Source organism: Lonchura striata, chromosome 1 (genome assembly GCF_050655825.1).
Source record: "Lonchura striata isolate lonStrDom1 chromosome 1, ASM5065582v1, whole genome shotgun sequence".
NCBI lineage: Eukaryota > Metazoa > Chordata > Aves > Passeriformes > Estrildidae > Lonchura > Lonchura striata.
This window is the reverse complement of record NC_140703.1, coordinates 103,311,420-103,335,381: the sequence shown is the minus strand read 5'-3', so window position 1 is coordinate 103,335,381 and position 23,962 is coordinate 103,311,420. Positions and strand designations below refer to the sequence as shown.

The following is a 23,962-nucleotide window of genomic DNA, read 5'->3' as shown; positions in this document are numbered from 1 at the left end:
CTATGTTAATTCATGTTAATATAAATGAAGCCTTTTATGAATAACAAAGCTGCTTTTTTTAACAGGTGGACATGGAGGCTGGTCATACGAAGGTTGCATAGTCAAAGAAAGTAGAGTAAATGAAACAGTCTGTTCATGCAACCATCTGACAAGTTTTGCAGTTTTGATGGTAATTATTTTTTAAATTATGCAATCTTACCCTTGTTCAAGAAACATTTAACCTTGAGTTGCCTGAAGCAAGTGAAGCAAGTGAAGACCCAATAAGCCCATACAACCTAATAAATAATACTCAGGTTCTATTCACTTTAGTGTTGGTACAGATAGCCATACAATTAGGCACATGCTTAAACTCCTTGTTGAATGGGAGTCCATGGGTTCCATTGGAGGAAAAAAATTCTTTAAGTGCTGCAGATTTTTAATTTAGGCAGCTGTTTATACTCTAAATAAAATTTAGTAAATCAAATTTAAAACAGGTTTTTAATCAAATGGGGTTTCACGATTAGAGTCATAGAATTATAAAGTAGTATCTCTAGTTGGAAGGGACCCATAAGAATCATGGAGTCCCAGCTCCCTGCACTTTACAAGACTAAATTGGCATTTTTTTAATCTAGCCTTTTATAAGAGCCATGATGAAAAGATTGGAGTCCTTTTTTTTTTTATTTATAAGTGTAGAGGGAAAAGTGTGTTTTGATTTTTTTCCCCATTAAATAAACCTGGTCACTGAAAATAACTTATATTTCTGTTTTAGGACTTGTATGGAAATACTCCTTTGAATCCCAGACAAGAATTGGTACTGACTTTTATATCGTATATAGGCTGTGGCCTCTCTGCAATTTTTCTTTCTGTTACTCTTGTGACCTACATAGCCTTTGAGTAAGTACCCATTCAGCTGAGATCCCATTATTCTTCAATTGTGATTATTGTAGTCTTCACTGAGAAATCCTTCTCAATAGTTATGGATTCTGTCTCCACAAATAGTGCATAGATTTGACCAGTTCACCCGGAAGGTGTTTATTCAGTCTTCAGAAATATTCACCTTGTGAACAAGTGAATTATCATGAGGCTCTAGGCAGTAAGAAGTGAAGAAGTGGCACTCTGAAGTATTTTATAATGGATTATCATAATAGAAGTGTGAAGGAATGTATTTAAGATACAACATAAAAAACCAGTACAGAATTTTAGCACTTTTAAAAGCATATGTATTCTTTCTTTATTCTCTCATTATGCTGAGACTGGGTCTTGCCTCTATCAATCTTTAGATGCCCAGTCAAAAGTTTGATCTAGTTTAGCAATAAAGAACAGACACCTTTTGGGTTTGGGTAGCAATGTAACAAGAAGTCCAACATACAAGGTAAAAAAAATAACCATGGTACTAAACAGTTTGACTCCAAGATTGTTTGTATTTATGTAACCTTTTCTAAAAAACTTTATATATACAGACCATTAATTTGGAAGTACATTGTAAATTATTCTCTCCATGTATAAATGCCACACATGCAGCATTGTTTCTGAATGAAAATGTAATTTTTTTTTTCTTGGCCTTTGTGAAATCCAAGAGCTGCAAGAGAGGAAGTAAGCCAGGGATCTATGGACAGCTGATGTCATCTCATGAATTTTCTTTTTTTTTTAGGAAAATCCGGAGAGACTACCCCTCCAAAATACTTATTCAGCTATGTGCTGCATTGCTTCTACTCAACTTAGTTTTTCTCCTTGACTCATGGATTGCACTGTATGATACACGAGGCCTGTGCATTGCAGTTGCAGTATTTCTTCACTATTTCCTCTTGGTTTCCTTTACCTGGATGGGCCTGGAAGCTTTCCACATGTATCTGGCCCTTGTGAAAGTCTTTAACACCTATGTACGGAAATACATTCTTAAATTTTGTGTTGTTGGTTGGGGTATGTATTTTTTTCCTTTTTTATGCTAAATAGATAATTCCTCATCATATCAAGTATTTCAGTGAATGTGATGCAGGTCAGAAGTGAAAATTAGGCAGTCATTTAATGTTATATGTTATATGTTCCACCTTTCTGAGGCATGGAGTCCCCCCAGCTACAGAACTGAAGTTTCTGCAATTCAAAGTGATAATGAATTTTCCTTGTGCTATTACAATAAAACCTATTTTGAATATGACTGCTTCCATTATTTTGAGAAAAAATGCCAATGAGTATATATCCATTTCTGGAATAGCACTGTTGCTAACAAAAGGTAGCAAAAACAGATCTAACTGGATAGAGGATGAAATGGGCCTGATTTTTATCTCTTATTTTTTTCTTAAAACATGTAAGAAATAAAATAAGTTATCCTGTAAGAGATATTTTGAATCAATTTGAAGACTGATGGTATTTGTTGGTTTATTCAGAAAGTTTTGGAGCTAGCTATGAAGGACTGCTTTCTTTGGAAGTTGTGCTCCGGAGCAGTTTGAATGCTGCAAGTTTTTAGACAGCTAGTAGTCAGCAGAATTCAACAGCCAAATTTCAGAAACAATATGTAGATTTTGTAGCAAAATATAATTATTTCAACTCCTCATAATACTGTCTCTTAGGATTTTTATGTATGTGTTTTCTCATAATCTTTTAGGGTTACCAGCAGTAGTTGTGTCCATTGTGTTGGCAGTATCACCAGATAATTATGGACTTATAACCACTGGAAAGGTTTCCATAAATGGACCTGATGAATTGTGAGTTAAAGGGAAGTACTTTGGGGGAGGTGAAGGTGGGGTGTGGATGGAGGTCCTACAAATTGCTTTTCTTTAAAGTAAAGCGGGGGAAGGCAAGAAAGAAATAGTAGTGCTTTGCAATAGTATAACTCTACAGTAGCTCATGTGCTTTAGGGATATCACCTTTATGAAGGCTCGTATCCTGTGGCCAAAAAACACCCTTTTGTAAAAGGCGAAAATGGTTTGCATGCAACAAACTACAAATTTGTTTTGTGTTTGTTTCATTTAATTTCTGTTTCTGATAATGGTTGACAGGCTGTTCTTGTGTTCTAGCTGCTGGATCAAAAATAGAATTGTCTTCTATATCACTGCTGTGGGATACTTCTGCCTGATATTCCTGATCAATATTAGCATGTTCATTGTTGTGCTGATCCAGCTCTGTCGTATCAAGAAGAAGAAACAACTCGGTGCTCAAAGGAAAACCAGTATCCAAGACCTTAGGAGTGTTGCTGGCCTCACATTTTTGTTAGGAATTACTTGGGGGTTTGCTTTCTTCACAGTAAATGAGGTATTTACTTACCTCTTTACCATTTTCAACACTTTGCAAGGTAAGTTTATCCTCCATGTAACAGCTCCCTGTCTATGATATAACAAACCAAACATTTTGAAGCATCATTTTCTTGATTCAGAAATAAAAATTTAAATTTGATATATGCAGTAGGATGTTAATTCTATTAGAGATGAGATGATAGTGCTTTACAGTAACCTTAAATTGCAGTTTTGTTATGATAAGGTACAGAAAAACTAGATACTATTTATATAGTTATGGTATATTTATATTGTAATTTTAAAAGTGTATGCAAACCAGATATCCCTGGAAGTGACTGTGTTTCCACTAACAAACAGATGAATTTTGAATACTAAGTTACATTAAGTGTTCATGTTATAACAATTAATGTAGTGAAAACATGTAATTTCTTGAGTTCCTCTAAGGCTTCTGGGAGAGATTTGACATTCAGCAAAGGATCATTGAGACAGGCAAGGCTGAAACATCTAAAAGTTAGTGACCCAACTCTTATGTGTGGCCTGTATAGTACATAAGAATATATGGGAAGTAGATACAAAAACATAAGGTTTTGCAAAGGCTAGGGTGCTACTGGACATATCCAAAAGCAGAGTTGCTGCATAGATTTTTATATAAACAGGAGGTATTGTAACTGTCTACAGTGTCCTAAACATACCTGAATTGCCCTTCTGAAGTTTGGATCCACACTTATGCTTAAATGGCACTTAGATGACTGGCTGAATGGTTTCCCAGAGAGACTAAAGCAGTGAAAATTGCAGTTCAATGTATACACCTCTCCCCTGTTTGCTGTGTTGACTTACTACTATTTACTATTCATTCTAAATCTAATACAACTGTTTCCCATTGCAGATTGGAAACTGTGCAAAGATTGAGTGCCACTCTCCCTTCAGGGGGGACAATTGTGATGAGCTTTTAAGCAGGGAAAGTTAGATGCCACCCTGTGTCAGTCAGTAGCAAATGAGAAGTAGACAGAGACTATAATGTGGCAGTGGTAGGAGATGGGATGGGCACATCCCTTCTAGTAAATATTTGAAATAGTGCTAAAGGAGGCACCATTTATTATTATTTTAGATATGAGTTATTTTCTCTGGATGAGTACTCAAAATTTTGTAACATTGGTGATAACAGGTTAGCTGCTAATAAAAGATGTAACAGTGGCACACGGTGTGCTAAAAAAGCTTGATAGTATAATAGTGTGGTATCATACCCTCTCTTTGACATTGCTGTGAATTCTTTTCCAAAAGCATTAAGTAAATTTCAAGATCAACAACATTTTTCCATTTTTATTTGATAAAAGGAAACTTTACGTGCTTCATGTATTTGGTTGTATTTGTTATTTTTATTTTTGTGTATATGATTCCTCTAATCTCTGTAAGGAAAAGGTGCTCTGCAGCATTCAGAGTTGTAAACCTTTTCAGCAAACAAATGTGTCATTACTTTTACTAAAAATCTAAAAGAAATGAAAGAAAACCAAAATATTGTTCATTAGGAAGTATAAAAAAGTGAATTTTGCAACAATCTTTTATGGAATTGCTTTGCAGGGTTCTTCATTTTCATCTTCTATTGTGTAACAAAGGAGAATGTCCGTAAACAGTGGAGAAGATACCTTTGTTGTGGGAAATTCAGGCTGGCTGAAAACTCTGGTAAATATTAATTTATTTTTTTTAAACTTCTGAATAATTATATTTAATGTTAAGTTCCTGGTATTTTATAATAATTACAAAAACAAACAACACCAACAAAACAAAACAAACAAAAGACCAATTGATCATGTTGCTGCAGTTCTAATTTATTATCCAAGATATAATAATCCTCCAAAATTATACTCTTTAAAGGTGGTAGCTGATGCAGTGCTTGCATGTTCACATGCTGTTTCCTTAAGCTGCTAACTGCTGAGAGATGACTTCTTCCACTGCAGGGTAAAGGCATGTCTTTGCAGAAGACTTTTGGTCAGTTAGAAATGGTAAGATTTGTTCCAGCTTGTGAGTCAGACATAGTTTTACCAGTTATTTTCACAAAAACAAAGTGAAGCATGGCTTAAACCAAAAAAAGACATTAATTACTTTAATGTTATTTTAAGCAGTTGTCCTCTTGTAAAGCCATGTATTTTTATACACTTTCACTTAGAAAATCAACTGCACTTCAGTTATTTTTCTGATCTGGTCTGCAGCTGTAAAACTATGACAGTTGGCTGCTTGTATTTTAAAAAGGAACAAGAGGAAATGAACTAGATTTAAATAATTCTTACAATATAATTCTGTCTAGAATGCTGCAAGAAATGTGTAAAGGCTTGGTGTAATATCCGTTTAGTTGCATTATTAGCTATATTTTTATATAGTGCTTGTGTGAGTTGTATTATTTTCTGTTTTAGACTGGAGTAGAACTGCTACAAATGGTTTAAAGAAGCAGACAGTAAATCAAGGAGTATCCAGTTCTTCCAACTCCTTACAATCAAACAGTAACTCCACTAACTCTACAACACTGCTAATGAATAATGATTATTCAGTACATGCAAATGGCAATGGTAAGTTAATGCAAAATAGTACATCTTCAGAAGTAAAATTCTCCATCCTTCCTGTTCTAACATAGTACTGTCCTCTGCACTGCTGCTCTCTGCTCTTCCTGAGGAGTTGAAATGCAGGTGTAAGTAGCACTGCGCTCAGTTTCACTTAAAATTTGCTGTGGCTTATTTATCTGTTGAGAAAGCTAGATATGAATCACCATTGAAAGTACTTATTAAAAACTGACCTTTTTTCAGTGAACATAATCTAGTTCTTCAGACTCTTGCAGGGCACATGTCATGCTGCTGATTTGAGCTCTCAATAAAAACAATTTTTCAAACAGAAAAATAACTTAAAAATCTGTAATGTATAAAACTCTTAAGTCAAGCAAAACTCAGAAGACATTACTCCTGAGGTGCCTGAGGTATTTTTCCCAACTGATCAAGAGTTGAGGCTAAGAAGTCATGTCATCAACTAGAATGTTTATTATGAAGTTGTTGAACATGTTTGGAGAGACTGTGTTGTCCTCATTTCTTGGCCTATGCTGTCAGAAGTCAGCACATAATCAACAGGATTATATCAGCAGATAACCTCTCAGATGTACAAGAGTAAAAGCTATGGAATTAATTTTTGGGTTAGAGGTTACTGTTCCTTTATGTTTAATAACTGCATATTGCAGAGAAATCGCAATACTTCAGGAGATGGCATTTGGACATGCCCTGTACAGCTTTCCAAATTGAGGTTGGTTTTCTTTTTTCACATTCCTTTGTAAAATCTCCCTGTTTGGCTACCACATAATGCAATAATGAACATACGTTTTAAGTAACAGATCAGTTGAGAACCAGAATCCAGTGACACTCACTATCATTAAACACAAAGTAAGGCAATATTTTTAGGTAGAAATATTTCCTTTCAAAGAGAGAAATTTTCAGGTGCAAAAGCCTGCATGTCTTGTAGGGTTCTTTTTTCCCTGCTATGTTAATTGCTCTGATTAAAGAAGCCATCTCTCCCTCCAACATCTGACATGCTTATACCAAGCTACAAAAGCATTTTGAGTGCTTTTCTCAACAGAAAGAAAGAGCAGAAATGTTCTATTGAACTTGTCTGTTGTAGCAACTGAATAAATGAATGCCTGTTGTAGCTTTCTGGAAAAAGTTTTGTTCTTTTGGGTGTTTTGGAACGAGATGCTAAATTGATGATCTAAACCATTGAGTGTTGCCAGTTCTGTTGGCTGTGCTCCAATTCTGTCCTACTATATTCACATAATCAGACCTTTCCAGTGTGTCTGTGTGTCCTGTGCCAAAAACTTCTTAGACAAAAGCAGCTGAAAGAACTTTGATAAAACCTTGTTCTTGTGCACTTACAAACATGGATATCTCTGGTGACCCACCTAATTTCCTATTTTGTTGTCTATTTTTAATGCTGTGAACCTCGTACCACATCCTCCATTCATATCAAGAGAGTGGTATGATACCTTCCCTGCATAGTTTGACTAAATAATTCTTCTGGGTCCATGGGACTTCCGTAAGAGGCTAAACTTTGGATAGCTCCCAGCAAAGCTTCCAAACGTGGGGCAGATGTAACTTGGAAGAACTGACCTAATGCCTCCAAAAGGACTGCTGTTAGATAGGAACATAGGACTTTCTAATTGTTGCACCTGATTTCTCTCCTCTCAAAACTGGAACTTGAAAATAACATTGCAACACCTAACTTTAAAAAATTACCTCCAAAAACACTCTAGAAATTAAGACCTATGTATAAATACACTGAGCTGTAAACACTTGATGGTTTTAGCCTCACTGCTTCTACTGAAATGCTATTCCACATTCAGGACTGAATGACTTACTGTGGTAAGTTTGGGGTGTCTGTATAGCCTGTGACTTTGCTTTCCTACTGGACTTCATCTTTTCATGGCATTCGACTGTTTCCTTATTTTCAGTTTTTGTCTTGCAGATTTACATGTTTCAGAAACGACAGTTAGGTATCACATGGCTGAACCTGCAGATTTCCTCACTGAGAAACAAAAACCAATTTTCTGAATTTGTTCACAGAAAAGCTTTATTTTCTTCTCAGCTTTTGCCCTAACATTAGGGCACAGCTGTTATGAACAATCCTACGATAAAGTGGTGTTAGGCAGGCAGGGTGTTAAACAACAATCACAGTGTTAGCAAGTATGGTTATTTTCTATCATTTCAACCTTTTTCTTACTTGAATTAATGAACAAAGCTGTTCTGCTTGTCTTACCCTGTCTACATTTGTGCCTGTTTAAGTGCTTGAATGGCTGCTTAAATTAATAAGTAATTTCTTTAAATGTCGAAACTGAAGTGTTTGCACAAATATGTAGAATAAAAACCCCCAAATTCTCATTAAAAATATTTAGAACATGATACTAGAGGCAGGAGATTTATCCAGTGAACTAAGCATTTGTGGAGCATTTAATTAAAAGCCTTCAGTCAGCAATGGTATTAGATGTGGTAATTATGGATTCATCTAAATGTGTAAGATTCTCTGCAGTTCTAAGTATAATTTTGACCCATGATAAGACCTAGGCCTTGTTCTGATTGTCCTTCATAAGTAAATGCTGTAAGTTGAATTCCTTGTATTCAAACACTCTTCTTTCAGATGCATGGCACACCTGAGATACCTTTAACACTTAATTCAATAAAGCAAATAATTAAAATTAGGAGACTTTTGTATCTTATCTAGTGATACTTATTCCAAGTCAAGTCTACATTTTGAGAATTGTGACCTTCATTGCTTAAAATGTGGAATCCTTGTGCATAAATATATTAACATCTCTCAAATATCAGGATTTCACACAGGAAAAGAAATGTATACAAAATATTTATCAAAAATAAACATTTTTAAATTGTTGCAGGGATAAAATGAGAGTGTATGAACTCCCTATAGTAACTAAAAAAGCATGAGAGGCTTGATTCTGAACCTTTCTGATAGGGAATTCACTTTTTTGTTTCAACAGGTCATCTTTCCAGTGAGAAGAATGGTGTTTGTTTCAGTGTACAGAATGGTGATGTGTGTCTCCATGACTTTTCAGGCAAACAACTTGTATTCCAAGACAAGGATGATACTGGCAGCCAAAAAAGCCAAATCTCGCTCAGAAGGACTTCAAAGAGAGGAAGCCTAAGTTCTATGGAGAAAATGTGATTTCCTTTTAAACAGAGCATTGTTTTACAGTGTGACGTAGAGTTTCACTTTAGCAGTTTTACATAATGTGAGCAGACCAAGAACTGGTTTTATTTAATATATGGTACTGGAACTTCAAGGCAGCCATGCAATGGATTGACAAGGACAATTCTATTAAAAAAAAAAAAAAAAAGGAACGTACTGTTTTGAAAAGGTCTTGTTTGTCATATTACAGCTGGCACACTTCCATTTTGTTTCTTCATCAGAGTGGGGTTTTTGAGGCGTTTTCTAACATTTAAACAAAAGTTTTATTTAGACTTTTTTTTCATTGCAATTAAGTTTATCTGGATATATAATACTTAGTAGTATTGTATAAATGTAGAAAGTTACAATTTGCTACACTGTCTTCCACTTTTTATATGTTTCAGTAGCAGAATGCAGTGATGTACATAAGCAGAAAATATCAACCTTTAAGCATATTGATAATACTTTTATATTTATTTCTTGTAATATAAATTTAAATATACCTATGTATAGAAAAATAATTGGTATTTTGTTTGTAACTTTTATTGTGAGTTTGCATTTTTCTTTAGTTAATTATCTTTAACATGGAATGCTACAAAACTTAATTTGTCCAGTAAGTGGATCACTTACAGTGGTTTGAATATATTCACTAGATGCAGAACTGTAAATAACAAACACAATTGGTCTTGAACCTTTAGCTACCTTTTAGTACACCATAGAGGGATAGAAATTGGGTATAATTCAAGCAGAGTGCCATGAATGGAGTATTAAATAGTCAGTAGGTTATTAGGTACAACTAAGTTGTGTTGGTGGCTTGAGTGAAGTCATCAGTTTTTGCCATTGATTTCACCAGGGTCAGTATTTATATTGAGTGGTGAGACACTGCCATTTTTCATTTGCAATTAAAGAAGTAGAGAACTTTGGAGCAGGGTGGGAGGCATGTTGAAGAAAAAATATAAATAATAAATGACAGTTGCTATATTTAGCAGCTGAGAAATTGTTTGTTTAATTGCATGGTTGTTTTTTAAGGGGTAGCTCTTGAGCTATTCTAATGAGTTTTTCTGCTTGTGCTTTGGCTTGTGGTTGGCAAACCAAATACTGAGGTGCTAGCTCAGTAATTGCTGAAGCAAAATTTCTTTCCTCTTGTGATATTTATTGGAAAAAATATGGATTTTGGCTCTTCATGTAAAGCAGCTGGAAGTCCATACAACATTGTGAAGATTCCTCTTGAACAGAAATTGGCCAAAGCCCTGGTCTTACCTCTTCTTCCTCACACACATGTGCAGCTATTTCAATTTGCTTTTTCAATTTGCAATCTTGGGCAAAAGTTGGATGCTCCCAAAGCAAACTAGGACAAATTGGTGCCAGACTGCAGAGTACCAGGCCCTGTAAAGAGGGCTGCATGAAGCAGGTGCATGCTGATGGGGAGCAAGGGCTTTGCTTTCCCAGTGAGGAGGGCTCAGTTGGGTGCCCTGAAGACACTCTCCTCAACAAGAAGCATGAGTTACATGCCTCTTCTCTGGGGCTCTGCTGGAGATAGCAATTGAACCTCTTCAGTGCTCAAACCCCATTGTGGTTCTGTGGGCAACACATCGGTTCTTTCAGTTCCTTCAGTCACTTACATCCAAAATTACTATGACTATGCTTTTAAGGTGAGAATTTAAAGTATTTGTTGTGTTTATCCACAGGGTTTTAGCTGCATGTTGGTAAAAGCCCATCCTGGAATGCTAGTAGCTGGAATACATTTCTGTGAATGCTTTAACTATTTGGCTAATTGCCTTTGCAGTGTTTCTTGTAAAATTATTTAATGTTCTTATATTTATATTTTCAACTGTAAAAAAAGTAATAAATTTTCAGCAACTACAACACAAAATATACAAACTTTGTCTTTTAGATAAGTGTCATTAATACTGGGCTGCATTACAATTCTTCAGATTACAGGATCAACAGTATATCACCTCTTGGAGAAAAAGTGGACCCAGCTTTTACATTTATACTCTGCTACATATTTTACCTTGCATGGTTCTGACAGAGCAGGATTTTAGCAGAGAAAACAACCCTGATGTAAGTTAGTCCAGTCAATGCCTGCCCTCAAGTCTGCTGAAGCTCTCCTAAAGGAATGATGTAAGCAAAAGCATATAGCTGAGTTTAGTTTCAGTAATTAAATTCCCTATGAATACACATATTCCACTGGCTGTTTGGAGTCTTCTTTTTTTTTTATTATTATTTTTACACACTAAAATATGTTAGGATTGTTGACATAAATTTTATTTTATATATTCCTAGGGGAGAGGAGTCCTTTCTGACTTTGCCACTTAATAGTACGCTCATATTGTAGTAAAAGTTTGCACTTAAACCGGCATAATATTTTAGAATAATATTTTAGGCAATCCTCAAGCTAGCTGAGAAGATGTTTTTGCATTGGGTGTTACAGTATCCATTTGGTTCTTGGTCTCTCGGACTTTTTTAGCCAGGACACCCAGAGCTTGGGGAAAGCTGCAACACCTGCCTAGAGCACCAAGTAAAATTCTGTGCATTAGTTTGTGGCTGCAGGGCTAACTCGGGGGATCTGTAAGGAGGTCTTAAACTTAGTCAAAGATAAACAGCCACCTGCCGTGTACAGCTGGCACCACCCTGCTCAGCAAATTTGGTCCCTAAGTGCAGTCTCTAAAAAGCGGTGCCCTGAACGGGGAGGCTGGTCTATGTTTTGGCACGGCTCTGGCAGAGGGAGGTGATGAACCAGAGCTCTGTCCTCTGGTGCCGTGCAGAGCCGCTGTCCGGCCACCACCGAGGGGCGAACACGGCCGGGAACGCCGCTTCATCAGCCACGACTGCCCGCTGCAGTCACTGGGGGAAGAACAGCAAGGAAAAGTTACAATAGTAGCTCTGTTAATGATACCACTTCACTTAAAAAAAAAAAAAAAAGACAACGGGAAAAAATGCTTTCCGAATTTTGAGTGAATACCACACCTTCAGTAACTCTGCAACATCTGTTTCGTGCATTCATTCGATCAGATCTCAAAACAGTGGGGTTTTTTCAAGGCTGGGGGAAAGAAAAGCTTCCAGCAAGTATTCTGCCATTCGCAGCTTTATTTTACGAACTTGCCAAGAGGTCGTATAAAATCGACTCTGTTTTATGCAAACGCAGCCGGGGTTCTGTCGCGCCAGGAGGCCCCTCCCCTGCTCGGTCCGTGTGCTGTCCCCTGTCCCCGCCCCGCCGTGAGGGCGGGGAGAGGCCGCCGCCATCTCCGGCTGCCGCCGCCCCGAGCGCGGCCGGGCCGGGCGGCGGTGGGGCCATGAGGAGCCGCAGCAACTCGGGGGTGCGCCTGGACGGCTACGCCCGCCTGGTCCAGCGGACCATCCTCTGCCACCAGGTGAGGAGCAGCCGCCGCCCCGGGACGCCTGCTCGGGGCTGGGATTGTGCGGCGGCTGCCGGGGCCGGGGGCTGCAGGAGGGACACGAGCATCCCTCCTCCGGTCCGCATGTCCCGCCCCGCCTGCGGAGCAGCGCGGGGAACGCTGAGGCGGTGCGGATCCTGGGGGCCCTTGTGTAAGTGTACCTTAGAAATCGTGTGGAAAACACAGCGAGTCTGAGCTTATAAATAATATTGTATAAATAAATAGCATTGTGTATACAATGTCTTCATGGCTATATGATGCACACCCACCCGTTGTGCACACTATATCTACCTATCCACCTGTCTATAGATATCTACATACTATGTGTGTGTATCTATATCTATATCTATATCTATATCTATATCTATATCTATATCTATATCTATATCTATATCATCTATATCTATATCTATATCTATATTTATATCTATATCTATATATTTATCTACATCTATCTATAGATACACACTACATATTGTGTATGTATAGCTATATCTGTGTGTGTGTGTGTGCATATATATATATATATATATATATATATATATACACACGCACCCATGGCAAGAGCAGCATTCCGCCCCGGTGCCATAAGCTCCGAGCAGGACTTTGTGCCGTGCCTGTCAGCACAGCGCGGTGCGGATCCCTGTGTGCTCCCCGCAGCACGTGTGTGCGGGGGCACGACCCAGAGCTTCCAGTCTATTCTCCCGCTGTCCGCACTGCTGAGGCTCTGGAGCTGCACAGGCGAGCAGCGAAAGAACGAAAATAGCCGGGGTGGTTCCGGGAGGTTGTTGTGCACCTTGTGTTTTTTGGTCAGCGCAGTGCTCTCTGCTTAGTGTGCTTGCTTTACTCAGGAGGCACTGAGGACTCAGAAGGTGTTCAGCAGTGTCATGCGTTGGTTAAAACAATCCAGTATATAAAGATGAGCAGCAGGGTTTTTTGCACAGATCAGTTACCAAAATGCTTTGTTGATGACAGTTGCAAGAAACTGATTAGCAGTGAAATAAGAGGCTGGGCCCCAAATGCACTTTGGTCAGTAAGATTTTTGTCACTGGCCATTGTTTTGAGCACAGGGTCCAAACACCTGGGAATTGGTGTTTGTGTACTAATTATTGTAGACTCAGTAGAAACAAATGCAAGAATTGGTATCTGTGGCGTGAGAAGATAATTTTTGGCTCTTCCTGTGCTGGGGTGCAGGAGAAGCTTTTAGTTGTGTTCCCATCTCTGCCTTTTGTCAGCAAGATGACCTTGGGCAAGTCACTTTGGCTTCCAGTGCCTGCCTTAATTTCCTTGATAATAAGATGAGGATGCTGGTAACAGCTTCCATTAGGGGAAACGTGGATACTCTGAGATTCAGAGCTCAAACATGCCCCATGAAAGCCTTGATGATATTAATATTTAACAATAGTAAAAAGTGTAAGTAAATGGTAATACAGGGCTTCATACTGCTGACCAAGAATTTTGTCATTGCTATTTAAAGCAATAGGATAAGTGTTCATGACTATGTATTGCCATTTCCACTAAGGGCTCAAGAATTCAGAGGTGAGGAAAGGAGGTAAATTTTCTTCTTTTTGTGGAAAGCAGTTCACAGGCTAGCAGCAAGGCAGAGGATCAGTGGTATCTCAAGAAGACTCAGAGAAATGCTCAAGGCATCTTTCTAGATTTTTAAAATATATTTATTTATAGTCTTCCTGTTTTTTTCACTGCAATAGCTTGAAAATATTGTGTTCAGCCAGGTGAAGGCATGCAGTGTTTGGGCAAGTTAGGAAGGTTGTTTTTGGGCCACATGTAACTGTGTCTTTCATGGGAGCAGAAAGTCTGTGGCTGGATGGGCTTGGATGCTACTGCTTCACTGCTGCTGGTGCCTCTCAGGAAGGAGCCAGGGACAGGGAAGTGAGTTTTAGCCATGTGCTCAGGAGCAGCATGGCAGAAGAACCAGAAGGTGTTTAAAATGCTTCTGAGGTGCTGCTGCTCAGTGCGGGGTGATGTGTGACTGTGACCCTGCCCCTCACATCCACAGCTGCAGGAGAGCAGCCTTAGCACATCAGCTGCTGTGCTCTGACAGAGGGCAGTGACACACTCACCTCTGTAAGGTGCAGCAAGGGCAACGTGAATTGTGCACAGAGCAGTGGGCTTTGATCAGGTGTTTAATGCACCAGGAGCTAAGTTTTTCAGTAGCAGAAATTAATCTTGTGCTCATTCCAATTGCTCTAGATCAATGTGATTTTTAGAGGCAATTTTTAATGCAGGGTATCTGTGCTATCAGGGCAGATGTGTTCAAGTAACAGGTTCAACTGCACCAGGGCTGACAGTTTTCTGTGTGTGGCACCTTGACCTGATCTTGTTAGGATCAGATCAGTAGCAAACCTTTTTCTGTTTTGCAGATGTTACATTGTCCTTGTCAGTCCCTGTAGCATGCACACTGATAGTTACCATCCTGTTAAAGGTTATAAATGGAGGATGAGACCAGACTACTGGCTCCTGTCTGTGGGGCACCTGCCATCTGTTGCATGTACTCCAAGGGACAGGAGTCAGAGGGATGCTTTGGTGCTGAAGCAGAGCAGACCAAAAAAAGCACCACTCAGCTGCTTATTGCACCTGTTAAATTGAATGACATAAGAAAAAAATGTGAATATTAAGATTAGGAAATAGTAAAACTTAACATCTATGTACATTTTAAGTATTGCTATGGTACTATAAGTGAAAAGCATATGGACCTGATAAGGAAGGCTCATACCTGTATGGGTAACCCCAGCTGTGTTATGGAATCACATTGGAAGGGACTCACAAGAACCATTGAGTCCAGCTTCTAGACCATCCCAAGACTCACTCACATCATATTACAGCTAGTTTCACAAACAAATTTACAAACTTTGCTAGAGCTACCTCAGTTTTCACTTGACAGATCAATGAGACAATCTCTTTAATTTGACCTTTCATAAAGATGCTAAATTACTTGCTTTGCTGCTCTTGTTAGAACCCTACTGGTTTTGTTCCTGTCATGCTGAAGTTCTTATTGACATCTGCTGCCATGTAAGAACTGGTGTGTTTTTTGGTTTGGGTTGTTGGGGGTCTTTTTGTCTCTAGATTGATGGATAGATTTAAATATAGGTTTGGGCATGATACAACATTTTAAAGCCTTAGCCAGCAATCAGCTGGCAGCCCATGGTGCTGATAAAATTCTTTGCTCTATGGATCTTATGAGCAGGGTGATTTGCAGGATGAGACCTGCTAGTCTAATTAGCTATCACTGCATAGATGGAATGCTTGAAGTACTAGCTAAGCTAAAATCCCTTTGACCTCAGGGGGATTAAGTGCACTCAGTGTTTCTGTGGGTTCTTTAGCACCTTGTAAATATTGTAGTTTTCATATGGTGCCAGCAGGTAACAAAAGAAAGTAATGGTAGTTTTAAGAGAAAATACTTCTGAAAAAGCTGAAACAAAGCCACATAAAATATTAATTAGTATATTATATTGTTCTGCTAACATTTTGAATGTGCATGAGGAAAGATATTGTGTTGTCAGTTCATGAGAGCCAGCCCCAGTGCACCCAAAAAGCTGGGACCAACTTATAGAGGAATCAAAGGTGGTGAAATGGTGATAGCTACCCATGGATGTGTTTAATACAACCTCTTGAGATAGACAAGTCCCTCCCTGGGAGCTGAATAGTCTTTTAAAGTCTTGGATGGGCTTTTTCTCTGGGATTCCATTTTGGTACACAGAGACATTTTTATTTTTCAAGTGGCAGCTAGCCAGCATGGAGAGTAGGGAAAAATAAACCAAAATGATAATTTCTCAGACAGCAGAGTGATCTCTATTAAGTCAGGGCTGCAGGCGAGTAGACATTTGTTGTCCTGCATTGGAGGGAGGGGAACAAAGTGTCCTCTACGAATGCTGGGAGTATGTGGTCTACCTTTTGAGACCCTGAGTTTTGTCATGTGGGCACAGTGCTGAGCTGGGACTTTTGTTACTCCTTGTTTGACTTTTCAAGACCAAAGAGAAGTTTTTTAAGCTGTTTGCATTCATATATGGTACTTTCCCCATCAAAGAGGTAAGCAGGGGTCCTTCAATAGTTGCTGAGGGGGCTGTTGCAGCAGAACTTCCTTTCTACTCTGAGTGAGCCACTAAGCATTGCTGTATTAAACCATGACAATAGGGCTGACTGTGCCCGGTCAGTCTGTCAGGCTGTCACCCCTGTGCTGCTCACATGCAGAGACCAGGAAATTGTAACTAAAGCCCCTCTCTCTCAAACCAGCTTTTTTATAAAAAATTAGTTGAGTGAACCAGTGTGTGGGAGAAACGAAAAATTGGTGGATGTATCCTTTTAAATTTTACTTTTGTAAAAGTAATCTTTAGTAATCTTTGCCCCTAGTCACACCAACCCCACCAACTGGTCTTCATTCACTGAAATTTTCTGTAAAAGCTTGATTTGATTAAAAGTTCTATTAACCTTTTGCCTCTTTGCTTCATTTTTTTGTTAGTCAAGAATGTACAGCCAAGAAAGATGGTCTAAAAAAATTAAGGATAGTGAAGTGATGGGCATTAATGATGCAATGAAAAATTTAATGGAGTATTTGGGATGCTCTGCTTTTCAGATGGTGCTGCTTTTCAACACCTTCACATTTTTTTCCTGTATGTTTTCCAAATGAGGATATAATAAAGGTTTTACATTGATTTAGCTGTCATAAACTGAGTGGGCAGATATATAGAAATACTTTTTCAATCTCCTAGAAGATCACTAGTGGTTTTTTACTTTCTAAAAATTGTGCCACAGACCAGTTACATAGAGGAGCATATATCCCATACTAAACTGCTCGTGTTAACTCAGTGCCTTCTTTTCCTCATAAATATGTAAAATCTAAATGTGCATTTCCCTGACGTATTCTGAATTTCACTCAGTGACTCAGCTACTAATCCTTAATGGATGAAGATGTCCAGCTGGATGCTGTAAATTTTACAAGCTGAAATGTTCAAATAAATTTTGCATTTCATTTGTGTGAGTTTGGGAAGCAAGGATGGGATCTCACTTCTGTTGTGAAATCATGAGCAGCCGCAGTGTACACTTAGCATGAAATCATCTTTAGTTTGTTACCCTTTAATGCAGAAAGAAGTGATGCTTCACAGCAGATGGGACTTGAGGTGGTAATGTTTGTTCTTTATTTCTTCTGCCATGCTTAGAACCCAGTGACGGGGCTGCTTTCAGCCGGGGCAGACCATAAGGATGCCTGGGTACGGGACAACATCTACAGCATCCTGGCCGTGTGGGGGCTGGGAATGGCGTATCGGAAGAATGCGGACCGGGATGAGGATAAAGCCAAAGCCTACGAGCTTGAGCAGGTGCGTCAAGGCTCAACCATCAACCAGTTCCACTGTTTGGGTTTTCTTACTGTAGTGTTTTTGGAGAGTGCATTTGCACTGCTGCTGTGTCTGGAATCTGGCAGGGTTTTCTTGGCTTGGAGTACACCTTCCAGAGACAGCAACATCCATGCAGTGTGTGGTGTGCAGTATCCGTGGCAACTTTCTGGCAAGGAGGATTTGAAGGACTGGATGGCAGAGAGGCTAACATCTGAATTTAACTGCAAATGAAACAAAAATATGTAGAAGTCAAACTTTATAGGTTGGCTGATTGTTGAAAATTAGGCTTCTGAGAGGTTTTGTTTCCCAATTTACAATTACTCTCTCTGATTAAACCTTGATGTTCCTCATAAGGTGTGTTATGGTGCAGAAAATCAGGCCTAGGCTGCTTGCAGCAATTTATCTGCTAGACCTTTCTTCCCCATAAAGAGAAGCATGCTGTTTAAAGTAGAAGTCTTTGGAATGTTCACGAAGGCTGTACGTGGTGTGTAGGTGTGTTTCATCATAGTGGAGATGGTAATGACCTCCAGACTGATAAGTTCTGTGCTGGAGAATTGGAAAGGGACATAACTTACGCAGTTAAATACTAAAATCTGCAGTTGGGAATGTGAGTATATCAGAAATGAGAATTTAAACAGAGGTGGGTTAAATGTGAAGTGAGGGACTGTTGGTGTCCTGATGTTGTTTTGTAGTCACTGGGTAAATTTTTTGCTGCTGTGTCCTTACTTGAACCAGGGAGGTCCATGGTGACAGAATAACCTTGACTCAGTTTGCATGATCATATTTACATTTTGAGGCTATATAACTGGGGTGAAAAGGTGGGGTTGATTATTTAATGCACAATCTTGCACTTCTCTACATTCAGACTTACGGTCCTTTCTCTACTGTCACTTGACTTTTGTTGTACTGTATAAAGAGTGGAAGAAGCTCTACAGGTTTCGCGGTCATGTCAATGTCATGAAGTCACCTACCAATGTTCCCTAGATCTGTAAATTCAAAAAATGTAGTATTAATATTCTTACAAGACTTAGCATTCTTCTTATTTCCTTTAGCTCCTTTAGGACTGTGGAAAGTTGTTCCACTGTTTAGAGAGGACCTTTGGGAAAAGACTTCTTCTAGATAGGGATGAAGGAATAAAATCTCATCGCTGTATTTAAAAAAAAAAAAAAGCATGCAAAACATTTTGGGCAGATATATATTCTTTTTTACCTTTGGCAGGACATTAATAGAGGGTGTGAACTTTGCCACTTTTGAATGTTGTTAGTAAGAGCATGAGGCTGAAAATGGCACTGGTATGTTTTGTTCCTGCAGAACGTTGTGAAGCTGATGCGGGGACTCCTGCAGTGCATGATGAGACAGGTAATGCCATAGGATTGAGTTAGTAGATGTATTTACAAAGTGTTTCATTGAAGCATGTAGTTCTTGTGTCTTCCATGGAGTGTCTTATTTTGTGTGTGTGCAGATGGTGGTGTGGGGAGTCTTCTTATAACTCTTGAGCAAAACACTGACCTTGCTTCCACTTCTTGTCCAAGTAACATTTTGAGAATATGCTTGTAGCAAATCAGAGTTTTGCCTTTGCAAACTGATTTTCACCAAGATGGATGCCTCTAGTTTACATCTGAACTCAACAAGGTAATTTAATCATATTCTTTCCTTAGAGATGTGGATTTAACTGGAGTCTAATGTCAGAGTTTCCTTAGAGATGTGGATTTAACTGGAGTCTAATATCAGAGTTGTGTTTAAGCCCTCTGGTCAATCAAAACTGAGTGAGGTTACAGGATTAAGACCTCAAGATTCTCTTCACCTAAGGAAAATTGTTAATTTCAAAATAATTTGGAAAATTTCTTCCAAAATGTTTCAGATTTGAGATTTATGATGTTTTTTTAGGTAGATAAGGTAGAGAAGTTCAAACGCACTCAGAGTACCAAAGACTGCCTCCATGCCAAGTATAACTCTGCAACTTGTGCCACAGTGGTTGGGGATGACCAGTGGGGGCATCTACAAGTGGATGCAACTTCCCTCTACCTGCTCTTCTTAGCACAGATGACTGCATCAGGTAAGCAGAAGATATTTTTGCCTTTTGTTGCAGCCTTTCTATTCCAGCTCTTATTTTAAAAGTAAAAGAAAAGCAGTAACCAGCTTCAAAGATCTTTACATAATTATTACTCAGAAGCAAGTCATGTTTCTCTGGGAAAAAAAATAGCCTTACTTGGAATTTCTTGTTTATAGTAATTGGCAGTGTCTGTGCCCTTAATTAAGGCATCAAATACATGAGATATTTAGAATCATGTCAGAGAAGTCTCATGTTTGAAGACTTCATAGGAGACAACCACTTTTCTTCAGAGAGTAGCAACATTGAGTCAGGTGCACTTGTGCCATCAGTGTTTCTTCTCTTACTGGTGCTGCATTATCTTGTGTTCTTCTTAATCATACTCCTCCTGTGAGAATAAGGATGTGTTTCCTTATGTGTTCTTCTGTCTTTGAAACCCTTTGCAATTGATCCCTGCAGAGCAGGCACCTGGTCATCTTGAAGGTTCCTTGGTAGAGCACTGAGCAGGCAGAGGGCTGGGGAGCTGCAGGAATTGGTATTCACTGTTCTGGAGAGCCAGAGGTGGCTCAGGTGCCTCTGCTTTTTACCCATGGTCTGAGTGTGAGGTGGTTTTTGGTTGGTCTTTGAAACAGTCTGGTGGGGTGTTGGTGGGGTTTGAAACAGTGTTGGTGGGGTTTGAAGTATTTAATCAGTAGCAAGTATTGAGGTTTCCTGCCTGACATTTGGAAATGAGTTTTTCCTTTTATTTCAGTGGGCAGGGGTTAATAGCAAATAAAAGCATGAAAATCACTGTAGAGTAGCTATTGCAGTTCACAATACAATTATTCTCTTTCCATCTTTTGATCAGGGCTACGTATTATCTTCACCCTTGATGAAGTTACCTTTATCCAGAATCTTGTTTTTTACATAGAAGCTGCCTACAAAGTTGCTGTAAGTAGTTATTTATATGTAAATGATCTGAACACCACTCAGATCAAGTGTGGGTGGAAAATTATTTATTGCTGGAGAAGTAAAATAGGGACTTGGTTTTTTCCACAAGAAGATATCAGAACCTGTCAGTGCTTTACAGTGCAAGCAGCATCTTTGGAGATGTTGGGAGGGCTGTGGAGGATTTACTGCTGCATGGGTGAGATATACTTGTTCTATCACAATAATAGGGGGTTTTATTGATAATTAGTAATATTTCCTGATGTCTAATTATAAGTCTTATAGGCCTTTCTAGAAAGGACAGGTTGTTAGCAAACCAAGTCAAAGGGACATGCACAGGAGGAGGGATAAAGAGCTTTGTGTGTTCTGTGAAGGCAGTGATTTGTGACTGTACACGTGATCCTGCTGGGGTTGTAATTTTATGTGCTTCTTTTCAAACATGAGGAGGGTCTCTTTTGAGACTTGGAGCTCCTTTTTACTTTTTTTTTTTGAAGGCAAATAATGAACTAATTTCATGTAGGGGTGGGGATTTGTTGTGGGAAATGGGGCAAAATGTTGCTTTTATATAAAATTGTGTGATTTTTTTCTTGATGATGTTGTTGCAGGATTATGGAATTTGGGAACGTGGTGATAAGACAAACCAAGGAATCCCTGAACTGAACGCGAGCTCTGTAGGGATGGCCAAAGTGAGAATGTTTTCCTGATACCTTCTTCATGGCTGCTGTGTTATACTTAAGAGCTCTGACAAACCTGATTGCTTCCTTTGTATGGACTTCTTGGCCACTGCAATAGTTAGCTGATTGTATAAGTTTTTTTGTTTAGGTGTGAGTATTTTTTAGTGTGAAATCTTTGGGATAATGGCTCTTATTGAAGGGCCTCAGCACAGTTGTTCCAGGGATTACAAGAAAGGTACCAGATTAACCGAACCATGAATCTGACAGATTCAGTGAGATACAGTCTTATAAAGTGGCCTCGGGTTTTCTTTTCCCTCCTCCTTAATTCTTCAACCTCAGTGTCATATGTGTTGTCATGGTAAGATCAAGTCAGATGTAAATTCTAAAAAAGAGCAGAATATCAGTTTAAGAAATTTTCTACAAGTAGTTTAGAGAGAAAAATAAATGAAGATATGCTTAAAAGAAAGTAGATATTTCTGATTCCCTCATAGCTCAAGGTCACAGACATACTAAATGAGGCTCAGGCCATAAATGTAAATATGTAATTGACAGCTACCTCATTACATGGTATCTGAGGGACAGACAGAAGACAAATATCATTAAGGTTAAAGGTGCATTTGCATTTCAGCAGGATTTGTTGGATCTTGTGTGCACTCACTGATAAAGAAGGTTATTTTAGAATATAGGGCAGGACAAGCATTTTTTACTAAGTAGGTCAATATTTAGATGATATCTCTCTGGAAAGCCAGCTCCCAGTTTTTTTGTATTGCCTTTAAATTGTAGGAAGGATCACCAGTACATCAGTCCTCTATCCTACTAGCTGAAAACCAGAAATAGTTACTTTTTCTAAAATATTGCCAAGCTTCCCTTTAAAGATGAAAAAAAGTCTGTGGGGTGAACTGCTGTCTTTTGTAATTTCTTTTAGAGGTTAAGTACAGGTGCTAGGGTGTATACTTGTTTTAAAAGGTATTTATTGATTTTGAGTTGTGGTTTGGTTTCCTTGGAAGGCTGCTTTGGAAGCAATTGATGAACTAGATCTTTTTGGAGCTCATGGAGGACACAAATCAGTGATTCATGTTCTTCCTGATGAAGTGGAACACTGCCAGGTAAAAATTAGTCTGCTCTGCTTTACTAGGGGAAAACCTAACACTCTCTCCCCTTTGTTTTTAAATGAAATGTTGATTAACTAAGCCAAGAATGTAATATAATAAGGATGGCTTCAGGCTATGCTGCTCACCCTGTTTCTAGTAGATCATGTCAAACTGAATTGGGTGAAGCATTCTCATTCTAACACAGTTAAAAGTAACTGCACACACTTCTCTGTCAGTTTGCAAATAGTTTAGTCTTATTTGCACTTGACATAGCTTTTGAAGTTGGCAAATTGTTTTACATCTCTCTCTCCTGCTCTTGTTTTGCTCAGTCTATTCTGTACTCCATGTTGCCAAGGGCATCCACATCAAAGGAGATAGATGCTGGCCTTCTGTCTATTATTTCTTACCCAGCTTTTGCAGTGGAGGATGTGAACCTTGTTAATGTAACCAAGAGTGAAATCATATCCAAATTGCAGGTAAGGATTTACTTTATTTTTGTTTTCCAAAGAGAGAAGCAAAACCTGTTTCTAAACCAACAATGCTAATTAAACAAGGGTTGCAAGGTTGGTTCCTCTGTGCATGAAGAGAGGGAGAAAGATCCCTAAGTGACCCATAAAACTCAGCACACACCTTTATTGTGATATTAGTCTATGAGGAAGAAGTGTAAGGGGAATTTTCTACAATGTTGTCTGTTTTTACAGGGCCGCTATGGCTGCTGTCGCTTTCTCCGAGATGGTTACAAGACACCCAGAGAGGTACTTCTGATATATATTTATGATGTATATTTTCAGTAAGCACATGGGAAGAAATTTATCTCTTCTTTATAGGCATAATTTGTTTTATTTACATGAAGGGGTGATGTTCTTCATCACTGCTAAAACATCTTATTGGATCTTGGGGTAATCCAGGTACCCACCCCGGAAAGGACACATATTGGAGGGAGGCTCTAAGGGTTTAAAAACAATTATTAAAGACAGAACTTAATTCATAATTCTGTAAGAAATTAACCATTAGATGTACTTATGGTGTCTAAGATGAGGCGGTATCTCTGAAATATCCCAAAATATCTTTGAACTGAGGCAGAGCCACAATCATTTGGGAGACACTTAGATCCAGAGACTAGGAAGGATTGATTTGTATAGAGAACTATTAAATGAGTTTGAGAGTGAATGTGACAAAGAAGTCAAGAGACTGCATGGAAACCATTTCTGGTGGGTGTATTGGTGTATATGCTATAATTTGTATAAAATAGGCTAGCATTATGATTGGAATATAAGTGACTAATCTAGCACTGTGACTAAATAAGTGTGGTTGAATTTTTTAGGATCCAAGCAGGCTGCACTATGATCCTGCTGAGCTCAAGCTCTTTGAGAATATTGAATGTGAGTGGCCAGTATTCTGGACATACTTCCTAATAGATGGAATATTTAATGAGGACAAGATCCAGGTGAGGAAAGAAGACATTGCTTTCAAATTGAAAAACTATTTACCCACAGTATTTTGTAACTTTGTTCCATGTTTGTTTTGGGTATTATTTAGATACCCCATTAGCAGAG

At 38.7% G+C, this 23,962-nt stretch overlaps 2 protein-coding genes across 6 annotated transcripts in view; both read left to right on the top strand.

Moving 5' to 3' along the window:
- The window catches only part of ADGRG2 (adhesion G protein-coupled receptor G2), a 59,179-nt gene extending 48,391 nt beyond the window's left edge, over window positions 1–10,788 (top strand). For all 4 annotated transcript variants that reach the window (XM_085559167.1, XM_021552934.4, XM_085559172.1 and 1 more), the window contains 8 exons: window positions 66–169; window positions 749–873; window positions 1,631–1,899; window positions 2,582–2,681; window positions 2,994–3,268; window positions 4,788–4,889; window positions 5,618–5,770; window positions 8,728–10,788. In XM_085559167.1, the coding sequence (XP_085415293.1) occupies window positions 66–169; window positions 749–873; window positions 1,631–1,899; window positions 2,582–2,681; window positions 2,994–3,268; window positions 4,788–4,889; window positions 5,618–5,770; window positions 8,728–8,912 (1,313 nt within the window). In that variant the 3' untranslated portion in view covers window positions 8,913–10,788. The remainder of the gene's footprint in view (window positions 1–65; window positions 170–748; window positions 874–1,630; window positions 1,900–2,581; window positions 2,682–2,993; window positions 3,269–4,787; window positions 4,890–5,617; window positions 5,771–8,727) is intronic.
- A 1,336-nt stretch (window positions 10,789–12,124) lies between these two features.
- Window positions 12,125–23,962, top strand: part of PHKA2 (phosphorylase kinase regulatory subunit alpha 2) — a 42,543-nt gene continuing 30,705 nt past the window's right edge. Inside the window, exons 1-10 of one of the 2 annotated variants that reach the window (XM_021552998.4) lie at window positions 12,125–12,289; window positions 17,488–17,646; window positions 18,976–19,023; window positions 19,552–19,720; window positions 20,562–20,644; window positions 21,247–21,327; window positions 22,323–22,421; window positions 22,736–22,882; window positions 23,108–23,161; window positions 23,731–23,853. In XM_021552998.4, coding sequence (XP_021408673.2) covers window positions 12,212–12,289; window positions 17,488–17,646; window positions 18,976–19,023; window positions 19,552–19,720; window positions 20,562–20,644; window positions 21,247–21,327; window positions 22,323–22,421; window positions 22,736–22,882; window positions 23,108–23,161; window positions 23,731–23,853 — 1,041 coding nt within the window. In that variant the 5' untranslated portion in view covers window positions 12,125–12,211. The remainder of the gene's footprint in view (window positions 12,290–17,487; window positions 17,647–18,975; window positions 19,024–19,551; window positions 19,721–20,561; window positions 20,645–21,246; window positions 21,328–22,322; window positions 22,422–22,735; window positions 22,883–23,107; window positions 23,162–23,730; window positions 23,854–23,962) is intronic. The other variant, XM_077781629.2, reaches the window with a different exon arrangement.